General features: G+C 43.4%; 1 protein-coding gene across 2 annotated transcripts in view; it reads left to right on the top strand.

The window, feature by feature from the left end:
- LOC139415186 (CD2-associated protein) overlaps positions 1 to 15,311 on the top strand; it is a 73,585-nt gene that overhangs the window by 10,444 nt on the left and 47,830 nt on the right. The window contains exon 2 of one of the 2 annotated variants that reach the window (XM_071163084.1): positions 11,310 to 11,467. In XM_071163084.1, coding sequence (XP_071019185.1) covers positions 11,310 to 11,467 — 158 coding nt within the window. Of the gene's footprint in view, positions 1 to 11,306; positions 11,468 to 15,311 lie in introns of both variants that reach the window. The other variant, XM_071163083.1, reaches the window with a different exon arrangement.

Genomic DNA, 15,311 nt, shown 5'->3' with positions numbered 1-15,311 from the left:
CAGTCTCCTTGTGGAGTGCAACGAGAGAGAGGCAGGTCGTTTATTGCGTTGGACTAGTTAACTGTAAGGTTGCAAGATTGGATCCCTGAGCTGACAAGGTGAAAATCTGTCGTTCTGCCCCTGAACAAGGCAGTTAACCCACCGTTCCTAGGCCGTCATTGAAAGTAAGAATGTGTTCTTAACTGACTTGCCTAGTTAAATAAAGCTAAAAAAAAACATTTGGGCAAAATACCGATTTCCGATTGTTATCAAAACTTGAAATCGGCCCCAATTAATCGGTCAACCTCTAGTACATAGTAGCTCAGTAGCACCAACATTTGGTTTGGACTAGCTAACTAGCTAACGTTAGTCAGTTGGAATTCAACTGAACAAAAATATAAACGCAATATGTAAAGTCTTGGTCCCATTTTTCATGAGCTTAAATAAAAGATCCCAGAAATGTTCCATTTGCACAAATAGCTTTTTGATCTATAATTTGTGTACATCCCTGTTAATGAGGATTTCTCCTTTGCCAAGATAATCCATCCACCTGACAGGTGTAGCGTATCAAGAAGCTGATTAAGCGGCATGATTATTACACAGGTGTGCCTTGTGCCGGGGACAACAAAAAGCCACTCTAAAATGTGAAGTTTTGTCACACAACCTATGTCTTCCCAGTCACGTGATATCCATAGATTAGGGCCTAATTAATTCATTTCAATTGATTGATTTCCTTGTGAACTGTTGCATTTTATATTTTTGTTTGGTAACATTGGTTCTCCATATGACGTTGACAAATAGCGACATTGTATGTGTGGGTGCCCCGAGAATCGAGCCCACGACCCTGATGGTGCAAGCACCATGCTCTACCTACTGAGCCATACAGGCATTGTAGGTAGTTCCGCAGATATCCGGAAATCAATTATTCAGTATTTAAAAACACTAAAATATAACTAAGTCTTTGATCCCACTGTGTTTTTACTTTGAGTAAAAACTCATCGCTTCCTACCCTTTAAGCCTTTAGGTGTAGTTAAACTCGTACCTTGTGCAAAGTCAAAGTATCAGGCCTCCAACTTTAACTTTGCTATTTAACTAACACACACATCAGAAGCTTTTCCGATCAGTGGGAAAGTATGAAGTTATGAGTTTCCTCTCTGCTGATATGGTGGATAGCAGTTAGTCAGTCAATGTGTGTGTGCATACTGTGTGAGCGTGTACTACATTCTAGAGGAGCCTGGGTCGAGCTGCTCAGAATGCGGCTGGCATGCAGGTCGCCTTCGTGGCCTTGACTGTTTCTCCCTCTCCAATTTTATACATCGCACTGTCACTGGGTTACGTAAGCCACACATTGAAACAGAGCCCGACCAGGAAGTACTCTAGTGAGGGAAACAATCATCTGGATCTGGAGGTCTTTTCTATCCAGCTGTCTCTGGCTCAGCCTTGAGAAAATGTCCTTCTTGAGTAATTTCACTTCTACACTAGGCCAGGGTAGGCCCCGGGGCAGTTGTACATTCTGTCTCAAGCAGCATGTAAATTCTAAATTGAAACTCTAAAGGAAAAAAAAAATATATATATATATATATATATATATATATATATATATATATATATATATATATATATATATATATATATATATATATATATATATATATATATATATATATATATTAGGAAGGATACAGTGTGTCAGACTAGCTAGACTGGACGTGGAAGTATGTGCGCGTGCGCACCTATTTGTGTAAACACAATGGTCCGACTCAAAATGGTCTGGATGTAACAGCTTCTAATAAAGTAGGTAAAGGTGCCAATGTTTAGGCCTAGATATTGGCTATATAGTAATGAGACTAGATCATTGTCTGGCTCTCTACACTTCTCTTTTATAAGGTGTTAAAAAAAGAAATCCCAGTCACATAAGCTTTATGATCAACTAGGCTACATGTTTAATGCCCAATTTATGACAAGTTTAGTTGAGCTTGACCTTACGACCCCCTCCCGGATGTCGACTAGTTCATCCCTAATGTGTTCTGTAATTGCATCACTGGTCATTGATTGAACAGCAGTCTCAGATGGGATAACTACAGCTTTTACGCCAATATAGGACTAAGATTGTTTTCTACTACACCGGCTCTGACGCTCTTCAGATGTGGCAGGGCTTGCAAATGACCTAAATGCCTTCTATGCTTGCTTCGAGGCAAGCAACACCGAACCATGTGTAAGAGCACCAGCTGATCCAGACGACTGTGATCACGTGCTCCGTAGCCGATGTGAGTAAGACATTTAAACAGGTTAACATTCACAAGGTCGCAGGGCCAGATGGATTACCAGGACATGTACCCGTAGCACTCACATCTGTAGCCATGAAATGCTGTGAAAGGCTAGTCATGGCTAACATCAACAACACCATCCCAGACATCCTGAATCCACTCCAATTTGCAGAATGCACCATAGTGCCCTCAAAGCTCATCCCTAAACTAAGGTCCCTGGGACTGAACATCTCCCTCTGCAACTGGATCCTGGACTTCCTTACGGACTGCTCACAGGTGGTGAGGGTAGGCCACAACACATCTGCCATGCTGAACCTCAACTCGGGGCCCCTCAGGTTACTCTCCTCCTGTACTCCCTGTTCACTCACGACTGCGTGGCCGCACATGACTTCAATACCATCAAGTTTGCCGACGCCACGACATTTGTAGGCCTGATCGACGATGAAACGGCCTATAGGGAGGACAGCCTCTCCCTCAGTGTCGGTAAGAAAAAGGAGCTGATCGCGAACTATAGGAAAGGGGGGACTGGGGACGCCCCTCATTCACAATGAGGGGGCTGTAGTGGAGCACGTTGAGAGCTTCAAGTTCCGTGGTGTCCCCATCACTAAGGATCTATCATGGTCCAAACACACCACCACAGTCGTCAAGAGGGGACGACAATGCCTGTTGGCGACAGATTTGGCAAGGACCCTCAGATCCTCAAAGTTCTACAGCTGCACCATTGAGAGCGTCTTGACTGGCTTCATCACCACTTGGTATGACAATTGCTTGTCATCCGACCAAGGCACTACAGAGGGTAGTGCGTACGTCCCAGTACATCACTGGGGCCGAGCTCCCTGCCTTCCAGGACCTCTATATCAGGCGGTGTCAAGAGGAAGGCCCTAAAAATTGTCCGACTCCAGCCACAGACTGTTCTCTCTGGTACCTTATTCTAAAATGGATGAAATAATATCCCATAACGACAAAGCAAAAAAAGGTTTGTAGACATTTTTGCCAATGTAAAAAAAAATATATATAAATTATTGTGAAATACCACATTTAGACCCTTTACTCAGTACTTTGTTGAAGTACTGAGTAAAGTGATTACAACCTCGAGTCTTCTTGGGTATGACACTACAAGCTTGGCACACCTGTATTTGGGGAGTTTCTCCCATTCTTCTCTGCAGATCCTCAAGCTCTGTCAGGTTGGATGGGGAGCATCGCTGCACAGCTAATTTCAGGTCTCCAGAGATGTTCGATCGGGTGAAGTCCGGGCTCTGACTGGGCCACTCAAGGACATTGAGACTCCTGTGGTGTCTTGGCTGTGTGTTTAGGGTCATTGTCCTTTTGGAAGGTGAACCTTTGCTCCCAGTCTCAGGTCCTGAGCGCTCTGGAGCAGGTTTTCATCAAGGATCTCTCTGTACTTTGCTCTGTTATTCTTTCCCTCGATCCTGACTAGTCTTCCAGTAACTGCTGCTGAAAGACATCCACACAGCATGATGCTGCCACCACCATGCTTCACCATAGGGATGGTATTTGCCAGGTGATGAACGGTGCCTGGTTTCCTCCAGACGTGACGCTTGGCATTCAGGCCAGAGAATCTTGTTTCTCATGGTCAGAGTCCTTTAGGTGCCTTTTGGAAAACTCCAAGCGGGCTGTCATGTGCCTGAGGAGTGGCTTCTGAGGAGTGGCTTCTGTCTGGTCACTCTACCATAAAGACCTGATTGGTGGATCGCTACAGAGTGATTGATAGAGTGCTGCAGAGATGGTTGTCCTTCTGGAAGGTTCTCCCATCTCCACAGAGGAACTCGGGAGCTCTGTCAGAGTGACCATAACATAACAAAATGTGGAAAAGTCTACTGGTCTGAATACTATCCGAATGCGCTGTATACAGACAGCTATTATATTTTCTACTCCCTATATATAGCCATGTTATTTTTACTCTTTATTTTTTTGTTATTCACAGTGTCACTTTCATTTCATGTTTTTTTTTCTTTTTTTACTCTGCATTGTTGAAGGACCCGTAAGCAAGTATTTCACTGCTAGTCCACACCTGTTGTATACGAAGCATGTGACAGTTAAATATTGTATCTGATTGTACCTACTTTTTCCATTACTATGATTTCAGCCCCCTTGGTAATGCATTGCTTTGTTTCAAAAACGTCCCTCTCTTGAAAGCAAACGCGGTCTTCATGAACCGGGCCCCATTCTGCTCTGTTGGCCACTGGCAGACGCATCATAAAAGAAGCTTCTCAATCAGTATTACTGGACAGCAGCTCAACATTGGGATTGGTCCAGGGGGAGAAAAAACCCTTGTCACTAGCAATCAATTGAATCTGAAATTGCAGGTCATGGCATTTGCCTAGCCTACAACATCCACCAATGACCCAGCCTGCATGGCTGGCTGTCTTGAATTATGTTTTATCCCATTGTCTGATAAACATCTCCTTTCTCAAATAGCACTTTTTTTAAAAAGCATTTTCACAGGCTAGTTCCCAAGACATACACAGACAGACAAGCAGAGAGAACTGGAGGATATTGAGCAATGGGAGAGAGAGAAACTCCAAGTGCCTCCCTTATGAAACTGCTGTGGAATGAATCCCAAAGCTTTTGATCATCTCTATTGCTGACTCTCCCCTAAGTGTTGTTGTGACACAGTGTGTTTCTGTTGCCAAAGGGCCTGAGTGAGTTACTGAGCCCAGTCTCTCCCCTTAGTCTCCACTTCATTTAGCATTAGCATATAGCCTAGTCCTACCCTCCCTATTATGTTAGTTAGATCTATTCCTATGCTTGCCAATAATGGTGACTCACAAGAATGTGTACACTTACTTGGGGTTATTAATAGTGTTGTATGTTGAGTTGTCTTGGAATGTGCTCTGAGTTGAAGGCTTTTCCCCCACCCCCTTCTACTTACAGAGAAACAAACCTGTGTTTATTTGGTGACCTTGTATGGAACAGAATGCTTCAGGCTTGACTTTCAGAATGTGTTGTTTTGGTTTTATAGCGGGGGCCCTTGGAATCAACACCCAGTTGCAAATGGTGTAGACTACATTCAGCCTAACTGAAGCAAACCAATGCTTTACATGGCATGCCTTATTATTGCGCTAATGTGTGTGAAAGCAACTGAAATGTTTAATCAAACCTTTCAGTCATCTTTGTATCCAAAGATAGGCTATATGATGCTAGTAGTATTCAAGATTGTTCCTCTTTCACTTCAAGTAGGGCTTCACTTCTATTTCAACGGGTATGCTCTTAGGTCAGTTTGTTACAAGGCCACCACCTGTGGGGTGCTGTGTGTGTGTGTGTCGCCTGCCTGTCTCCCCCTGAGCGGGAGAGGATGCTGATTAGAGAGTGGAAGCCATGGTCCTGTTCTAATGACACAGTAATCTAGCAGCAGAGATATGGCTCTCATAAAGTCAACCCAACATGAAAGCTTTCTCTGCTTTAAGTCTGTCCGGCCCACTTTGTTAGACATTTTAACTAGCCTTCTGCAGGACTGACTTTCCATCAAAAACACAAGTACCGTACACTGTAGGATAAAGAACATTTTAAGACATGTTTGTGTAGACAACCGTTGGTTAGCGAGGCAAGCCAGGCTATGTGACCACAGTCTCAGTCATCTGAATCATGGCAGCTCACTATCATGACAAAACACTATTTATGTAAAGCCATGCTTTCAGACATTTGTCTCAATATAATTTATGTCTATAATGATGGCCACTTCAGCAGAAAAGCCTATTGGTAATTTGAAGCACAGTCAGTCAAAGCCATTCCCCTGCTGATCCTCAATGACCAATAGCCATCCCATGGTACTGTATGTGTTCTGACTAAGGCATTGTCAGCCTGGCAGCCCCGCTGACCTAAATCCTCAATAGTGTGCCATTTAATGCACAGGCATGTCAGAAAGGCAGACAGGCCAGCAACGGGAAGCATAGCACGACACTGAATGGATATCTGAATCACAAATTAATCTAAGGGTTGTCATGTGTAGCCTGTGTGTCTGTGAGGGATGCTGGCATGCTCACACGACTTGCAAGTGTTCCATGAAAAAAAAGATGACTTTCCAATGTTGCAGTTGGTTTAGTACTTGGCCTGGCTGTTGGCGGTTCATTGGTTTTGTGCTTTGGTAGATCCAGGCTTGGAGCAGTGGGAGTAGTCGACAGGACATTGGTTGCATGGCCTCAAGCTACATTGGGACTCTACTGTACTGAAGCCCCCCCCCCCCCCCCCCCCATTGTCTGTTCAACAACATGGGCTGCTCTCACTATTGTGTCTTGGCGTCATAGTATTGATTGGTGTGATCTCTCCCTGTATATATTTGTCTACAGTGTTTCTTCCTGTCTTGGACGTGCCAGTGGTGTTATTTCATTAATCAGCGGACCCACTTTGTTCCAGTAGCACGCAGGGCACAGCTAGTCTGGACCTCTCTCTCACTGTGAGCATGTGCTTTCAATCCAGCCGTGTGTGTGCAGTCCGCGCCCTAGGCCTACAGCAACTAAGATGTTTTGAGAAGGTTGAAGTATTCCATATTGTTTGTAAAGTAGACCTATGCTCCTGGACCTGTTTTATCAGCCCAGGTCTCCTTCAAATCTCATGAAAGAGAACTGGAAGGAAGTTTCACCCACTGGTCAACATGGCACCTGAATGGAAGTATTCAGAAAGCCCCCAGCCTACTGTACTGGAATAGATGGCCATGCTGTACTAACAACCTATGTGCTGTGATGTTTTTAGGAAGGGATTTCATCCTGAGGAAAAACCAAGAGGGCTTTCTTTGTCTCATTACACTGGCAGAAAAAGAACGAGTCAACACAGGACGATCTAAGACAAAACGGAGATGATTTAGCCCCTTTTATAGGTCAACGAGGATGCCTTTGGTAAAGGACACTTGGAGGCAAAACACGGTGGTATGAAAGCAGCTTGTGTCCCCATTCGGTGAATCTCCATTTACCCACCACTTATCTATATTAGCAGTGGTGTAGCCTACATTGAGAAGGCTCAGCAGGCCATGAAGCTGGGTTCAGACTAGAGGTTGACCGAGTATGATTTTTCAACGCCAATACCGATTTATTGGAGGACCAAAAAAAGCCTCAAATAAATAATGAAACATGTTCAATTTGGTTTAAATAATGCAAAAACAAAGTGTTGGAGAAGAAAGTAAAAGTGCAATATGTGCCATGTAAAAAAGCTAACGTTTAACTTCCTTGCTCAGAACATGAGAACATGTGAAAGCTGGTGGTTCCTTTTAACATGAGACTTCAATATTCCAAGGTAAGAGGTTTTAGGTTGTAGTTGTTATAGTTATTATAGGACTATTTCTCTCTATTATACAATTTGTATTTCATATACCTTTGACTATTGGATGTTCTTATAGGCACTTTAGTATTGCCTGTGTAATAGTATAGCTTCCGTCCCTCTCCTCGCCCCTACCTGGGCTCGAACCAGGAAAACACGACAACAGCCACCCTCGAAGCATCGTTACCCATCGCTCCACAAAAGCCGCGGCCCTTGCAGAGCAAGGGGAACAACTACCAAGTCTCAGAGCGAGTGACATCACTGATTGAAATGCTATTAGCGCGCACCCCACTAACTAGCTAGCCATTTCACATCGGTTACACCAGTCTATTCTCGGGATTTGATAGGCTTGAAGTCATAAACAGCTCAATGCTTGAAGCACAGCGAAGAGCTGCTGGCAAATGCAGGAAAGTGTTGTTTGAATGAATGCTTACGAGCCTGCTGCTGCCAACCATCGCTCAGTCAGACTGCTCTATCAAATATCAAATCATAGACTGAATTATAACATAATAACACATAGAGCCTTTGGTCATGGATATGGTCGAATCCGGAAACTATCATTTCAAAAACAAAACGTTTATTCTTTCATTGAAATACGGAACTGTTCCGTATTTTATCTAACGGGTGGCATCCCTAAGTCAGAAATGATAGTTTCCGGATTCGACCATATCAATGACCAAAGGCTCGTATTTCTGTGTGTTATTATGTTAGTGATTATTATTATTATTATTATTGTTCTTACATTGTACAACTTTCAATGTTATGTCATGATTATGTACAATTCTGGCAAATTAATTACGGTCTTTGTTAGGAATAAATGGACTTCACACAGTTCGCAACGCGCAAGGTGGCCCAAACTGCTGCATATACCCTGACAATTTCCCTAATTATAAGAAATTAATGTTAGCAGGCAATATTAACTAAATATGCAGGTTTAAAAATATATACTTGTGTACTGATTTTAAAGAAAGGCATTGATGTTTATGGTTAGGTTTGGTGCAACGACAGTGCTAAATCTTCACCCGTTTGGCGTAGTAGGCTGTGATTCGATGAGAAATTAACCGATCGATTATATGCAACGCAGAACACGCTAGATAAACTAGTAATATCATCAACCATGTGTAGTTAACTAGTGATTATGTTAAGATTGATTGTTTTTTTTTATAAGATAAGTTTAATGCTAGCTAGCAACTTACCTTGGCTTCTTGCTGCCCTCGCGTAACAGGTAGTCAGCTTGCCATGCAGGCTCCTCGTGGAGTGCAATGTAAGGCAGGTGGTTAGTGCGTTGGACTAGTAACCGTAAGGTTGCAAAAACGAATCCCCGAGCTGACAAGGTAAAAATCTGTCGTTCTGCCCCTGAACAAGGCAGTTAACCCACCATCCTAGGCCGTAATTGAAAATAAGAATGTGTTCTTAACTGATTTGCCTAGTTAAATAAAGGTGTAAAAAAATAAATTATAATCGGCCAAATCAGTGTCCAGAAACACAGATTTCCGATTGTTATGAAAACTTGAAATCGGCCCTAATTATTTGCCCATTCCGATTAATTGGTCGACCCCTTGTTCAGACCAGCAGTCTGTCTGCAGGGCATTGTTTACCACTGGCCACAGTCAGATGGTATCTCATCCTGTTGTTACACGGACAGAAATTAGGGGCTCATCCCTCCCGTCAGGGGGCCTCCATAAATGTGTTGTGGTGAAGCAAAGCGCAGTGCTTACAGAGATTAGCTTAAGGAGAAGTAAATAGCCTTATCTGTTGTGCCTGGGCAAATGATCGACGCTAGGGGAATAGATGGCATGGATCATTTAAGGAACGAGAGTTTCTCTCTCTTTCTCTCTCTCTTTCTCTGTGTGTCAGTGAAGTAGCAGAGTGTCCTTGCCAGGCCTGAGTGAGGATGAGGATCTGAGTGTCTGGTGGCAGCCTAAGGAAAAGAGGCTGTTGCCTGGCTCCCCAAACTCCTTGCTCTGGCCAAACGCTACGCCACGCCCACAGACATTAGTTTCTTCTCCTGTCTGGATCTGAGTACCACCCCTACGATATCTAGAATGGATTGGGTAGAGATGATCCAATCGCTGAGTACCACCCTTCCATTTTGACGTCCCCACAAACTACTTCAACAATGGCAGTCTCAGACTGAAGTATGTAGCAAACATAGCTACAGAATAATTCTGTTTGCATCGTCAGGCAAAAGAGGCTGAGGGATCTTTCTGGCAGTCGTTCCGTTCCCACAGACTGGTCCCAGTCCAGCCTGGTGTTTTCAAGTCGTAATGGTTGAGGGTTTGGATCCGGGGAGGGAAATCTTGGATCTGCGATTAGGGTTAATTTCTCCCTGGCGCAGGCCCAGGCTGCTGGGCCAACACCGAGGATGATAGAGGAGCAGAGCCACAGAGCAAGCCTCTGCTGCAGTAAGCTTGGTTGGTGTGTGTGTGCTGCTGCCCAGTGTGTGTGGTTTAGTGCTAAACTACGCCTCAGCTGGCACCGAGGCTCAGCCAAAGACGTTGCCAGCTACACTGCTGTGTGTGCGCGTGCATATTCTCACAGCCTTTCGCGACTGTGTGCACCATTGACTCATTGATGTGCGTGTGTGCTGGAATGGTGTTTCTTTGTTCTTCTGGTTCTGCTTGTCTGTGTTGTCTAATGTTCCCATGTGTGTTGGCTAGGTTAGCACAACACCGCTCCTGACTAACATGGCACGCTGGATGCTCATTGGGCTACAAACTGTTGCGTAGTCCTATATTTATAGAAGCGGCCTGCCCTGACTAGCCAGCTGTTCCTCCTCCACATCATCATGGCCTCCGACACTGAGAGGGCAGGACACATCAGACAGAACAGCAGTGGCTGACTGGGCTAACACACTAGCTATCATTCTAATGCGAACAACAGTGGGCCAGATGACAGAATAGGGTCACAGGAGAGGATTTCGCTCTTGTTTATGATGGAGAACAGATAGAGAGATAGTTTGGTCTAAGTCTAACAATCTGACTGTAACCTTTATTTCCTGTGCTGCCACAAGGAGACTGGCTAGTACACTGTACTGCACTGTATTGCTGTGGCTTGCTTATCTCCCACATCGCTATGTAAAAAACCGTGGTCAACAGAGATTGCGCCTGTGTGTGAGCGAACAACCAATCAGATTGGTTTCAGGCGTGTGAATGACTGAGTCGCTAGATATAGCCCATTCCCAGGGCACTGTAGACAAAATGACATGGCTAGGATCTACAAGTCTGTCATCTAGCAGATGACTGTCTTCTCTTTCCCAAGGCTTGTTTTGGTGTGCTGTGGTCGGCTGACGATGATCACTGGATGGAGAAGTGGCAGACAGTCTAAAGGCCGGTTACTCGTTTTGAGAGCGTGGTCAATGTATTGACTGAGCCTCACTGAGTCACAAGGTGGTCTTGTCTAGACTGGATTGGTTTAGCAGAAAGTAGCAGATACCTAAAGAGTTCATATCATAGTAGGTTATGTGGTTTGATGCATCTGTGTTTTCCCCAAAATTTGCTTTGCTTTGTTGACCCTCCTAAATGCAAAAACATTCTTCATCCGCAACATGTTCAAGCATGCAGGGATGATCGGCGTCAATATTGAGTGAAGAGCTAGGATGATCAATTGCAATCATGAGTTGTGTGCAGTGATGCCCCCATATAGGCTAGCTGTTGCAAGGCTTAAATCTTAAGGAGCAGACTTCTATTGACATCAGGACTGTCCTGCCTCTACATGTCAAAACAATGTGTCTCGCAATCTCTATTGTTCTAATGGTAAGTCTTTCCATCGCTCTCTCCATCTCTCCAGTAGAGGTTGTGGTGGAGTATGAGTACGAAGCCCTCCATGAAGATGAGCTGACCCTTAGGCTGGGAGAAGTGATCAGGAACGTCCGCAGGATCGAGGAGGAGGGATGGATGGAGGGAGACCTCAACGGGAAGAGAGGACTCTTCCCTGACAACTTCGTCAAGGTGAGCAGAGCCTCTCCCTATTTAGACAATATTATGAGAATTCCGTTTGACAAGTACAGTAACGAAAAGGCCCAAATAGGAATCAAGCTCTGGCGTTGCAACATGAACCGTGTTCCCGGTTTTAACAAACAATCATGACTGCTGGTTGCAGACTTGGGACTCCTAAACCCTGGTGCACCAGGAAATCTTGCATTCCAGTTGAAGACATGCACACAATTCTCTTTCTAATGTACCGTGAAATGGAGTTGTCATAGTACTCATTGCAACTTTTACATCAAGCTAGTTTTTACCATTTGAGGACCACTTTGGAAACAAGTGTTTTTTTAAATTAATACCTTAACCCTTTGCACTCGTGGGATTTGGCCGGTATGGAAAGGAATTAACTTGAAATGTTTCTTACAAAATAAATATGTAAAGCCTATGCATAACCATGGTAACAATTGAGAAGAGAACAGTTAGGCGATTATGGGAACATTATTAGACCAAAGGTGAGGGCACAACAGTTCACTTGACACAACACTGAATTCAAATGTTACTGTTGATTTTATGTACATTTTACATTTACTGTACTTTTTGCCGCATTTGTTGATAACGAAATCTGAAAATAATCTCTACATTCAGTACCATGATAATAATATTCCTGAAAAAGGTGTGTTAGGTGCAACATAAGACAAAAAAAATGACAAGGGTTTTAGTGAGAGAACTAATTAGTGTCTCCAAGTGGCCACACACCTCTCCAAAGTGTGCACAGTTCATTTCAAGTCATTTCAATGCACTTTTATGACTGAAAGAAGAGTCTCCGACCAAAAGTAGTTTTTCGTTTTTTTTTTTGCTCCTAGCTGTGCCATTGAGGAGCAAGAACACTTGTAGTTGTTTTGTTTGGAACACAACCCTGCATCCCGGCATCACACAATTACCGTTTACACAATCCCAAAAATGTCAATTTTGTAAAACGCTGTCTGTGTCAGGTGTGCATCATTTGAAAGCCTGTTCTATTGCCAACATGACTAGCTAAGTTATAAAATAGAATATTACAGTGTTAGGCTTTAACAATGCAATTCAGGGGAACAGATCATCATTTTGGTGCGCATAGAAAGGAGTGCATTCAGGCCTGTGACAAACAGGCTCATTCTGTTCAGAACAACCCATGAAATGACGCCATGTCATCTTGTAACTGTACATCAAACATAGTGATTATAAACATTGATACTGTATATGACATGAGTTTCATGATATGGACATTTGAAGTGCACATTTGGAGTTTTGTCTTGCTTGTATGACATCAAAGCAGTATTTATTCTAATCCTCAATGCCTCATCTTTCAAAATAGATTGAGTCCTCTTAATTTTCAGCATTTCTCTCACTCGGACAACAAAACATTTGCAAAAATTGCCCAATTACTGTGAGGGCAACTTCTTGTCGCACACGGTGCTCAAGTTCAGAATGGCTGTCAGTCAAAACCCATACAGCTCTGTGAAGCGTAGAGCCAGAGCTCTGATGTCATTTATAGCATGTTACTGTGTTCCCCTTTTGGCGTTTATCAGTGCCTTAATCTGCCATTTTCAACCCATATACGGGTACGAGTGTAAATGTCTACGTATGTGCTCTGTGCGATCCTCTGGGAATACATTGTACATCTTTTATTTATATAAAATATATATATATATCAATTCTATTAAAGTTTTGTAATGAAGTCACAGAGAGCGGCTGCTCTTCCCTCTTCCATCCCTCCTGACTGTAATCCAGAGTAGTGAGATGGATAATTCATTAAGGAGTCTGGAAGCTGTGAGGAAGGATATATTGCTGTACTGAACTTTGCCCCCGGAAGCTGTTAGAAAATGTTTCGTCACAGAGGCACTTATAAAGGAATTGGTCTGTACTCAACGCCAATATGACAGGGTTCTTTGAGCTGTTGCTGAAGTGCATTATAATCAACAACTCTGCTCTGTGCAGGTGGAGGTGTTACTGTTTTGGGTGTTGGCAGTGCTGTCACACGTCTTCACCTTGTTTGCAATTTTGTCACCTCAGAGTCTTACTGAGGAACTCCTTTCCTCAATATGTGATTGTTCTCAGTTTGTTGGAAATAGTGGCCAATTATGCAATAAAAGTTAGGTGTTTTCTGTATCTGCTACATTTGCTGTTTGTTCAGCTTCAACACCGTGAGCTATGCAAGTCAGCAGTAAACTCTATAAGGTGTTATTGTTCTAAGAATGGCCGTCAGTTTCCCTTGGGACAGAGCTTCGAGTCGGCCATAGGAGGATGTCTCTCTTTCTCTCTTCCCTTTCAGCAGTCTGGCTCCTCCCAAGGTCTCTCAACTCCTTGCCCCCGGCTGTCTTTCTTGGCTTGCTTTCCTTTTAATTTTTTAAAATGGATTGAATGAATGCATTGAAATAGTTTAATAATTTATCATTCAGGAGTTGCTTGAGTCAGGACACTGGTTGAGTCGGGAAGCTGGTCTCCAGTTGGCACAGGAATATAGACTCGCTGACCTGCGTGAGAGAAGCAACACACAAACACACACATTGTTGCTGTCTGTCTCCTCTGCTGTGGAAATGCCCAGTCAGCATGTGTAAACCAGGAAGCGGATGGAGTGGGGTCAGTCTCCGGCTAGCCCTCTCACCCATATTGGTTTATCCCTTCACTGGCAGGACAGGGGCAGAGCCAGGGAGTGTGAGGAGTGGACAGAGCCAGCGGCCTAGCCCTGTAATACTTCACATACCCCAATCATATGTGAGTGGGACTTTGCTGACGTTGGCTGCTTACCCCTCTAGACACACAGTTAAACTCTTGATATGAATAGACTATGTAGGGCCCGCCCTGTAAAATCTGCAATGCGGAGAATGTGAATGGAATCAGAGTCCAGACATTTAAACTGATTATTTATTTTTAAAAATGTATCGCACACAGTAGGGAATCAACTAAATGTATTGAACATGTTTTAATTTTACCAGGTTTATCATAAGACATGAACAGAATGCATCAGTGATTCGTGTTTCCTGCAACTTCCTGAAGAGGCACCAAGAATTCCCCCGCCTGTGTCTGTAGGTGTGGTGCTCCCACTTAGTGTAGCCGTTAGCGACGATGCTTATGAAAAATCTTCTGGTGACATTCTCAATTAACTACAAAGTAGCCTATTCATACCTGGCAGAATGATATGATTATGTGCATCAATCCAGTAGGTATTTGTTTAGCATACTCTACCATCACATGTGCGCCACAAAAGCAGCACTAAATCACAGCCTTTTGCTTGGTGCACATTGGAATTAAAGGATAACTACACCCAAAATCTATATTTCTAAAACATTTCCCAGACCTCAAGTGGTCTCCTGATGTGGTTTAAGCATTGTTGTGGACTTAGAACATCCAATTTAATTGTTTTTTTCCATTTAAAATATTTTATTTTTGAGAGCGAATACCTGAAAGAACTGTGGAAAATGTAAACAAAAAAAATAAAGGAGAGAGAGAGAAAAAAAATAACTATCAGTCAAATAATAATAAAACCTTCTATATGGCTGTAACTTTTTGCCCCTTGTACTCAGGATCTATTCAGGAAATGAATCTAATAGTCAGGGTGCGATACTGCGACCACAGTCACATTTGCGACCATTTGACCAGTGCCAGTGATTCATTTTTTTCCCTTCCCTTGGTCACGTTAGTTTCACATTCTGTTATGATTGTGAATTTGCATATTCAAAAAGTAATGTGCAAATGACCAAAAATAAACCAACTTTCTGAAGAGGCAACAATGGCACGGGAATGCCCGTCTGTGATAAAGGGCGGCAGGTAGCCTAGCGGTTAAGAGCATTGGGCCAGTAACCGAAAGGTTGCTGGTTCAAATCCCTGA

This window comes from Oncorhynchus clarkii, chromosome 8 (genome assembly GCF_045791955.1).
Source record: "Oncorhynchus clarkii lewisi isolate Uvic-CL-2024 chromosome 8, UVic_Ocla_1.0, whole genome shotgun sequence".
Classification (NCBI taxonomy): Eukaryota; Metazoa; Chordata; class Actinopteri; order Salmoniformes; family Salmonidae; genus Oncorhynchus; species Oncorhynchus clarkii.
This window is presented reverse-complemented; position numbering and strand designations above follow the sequence as displayed.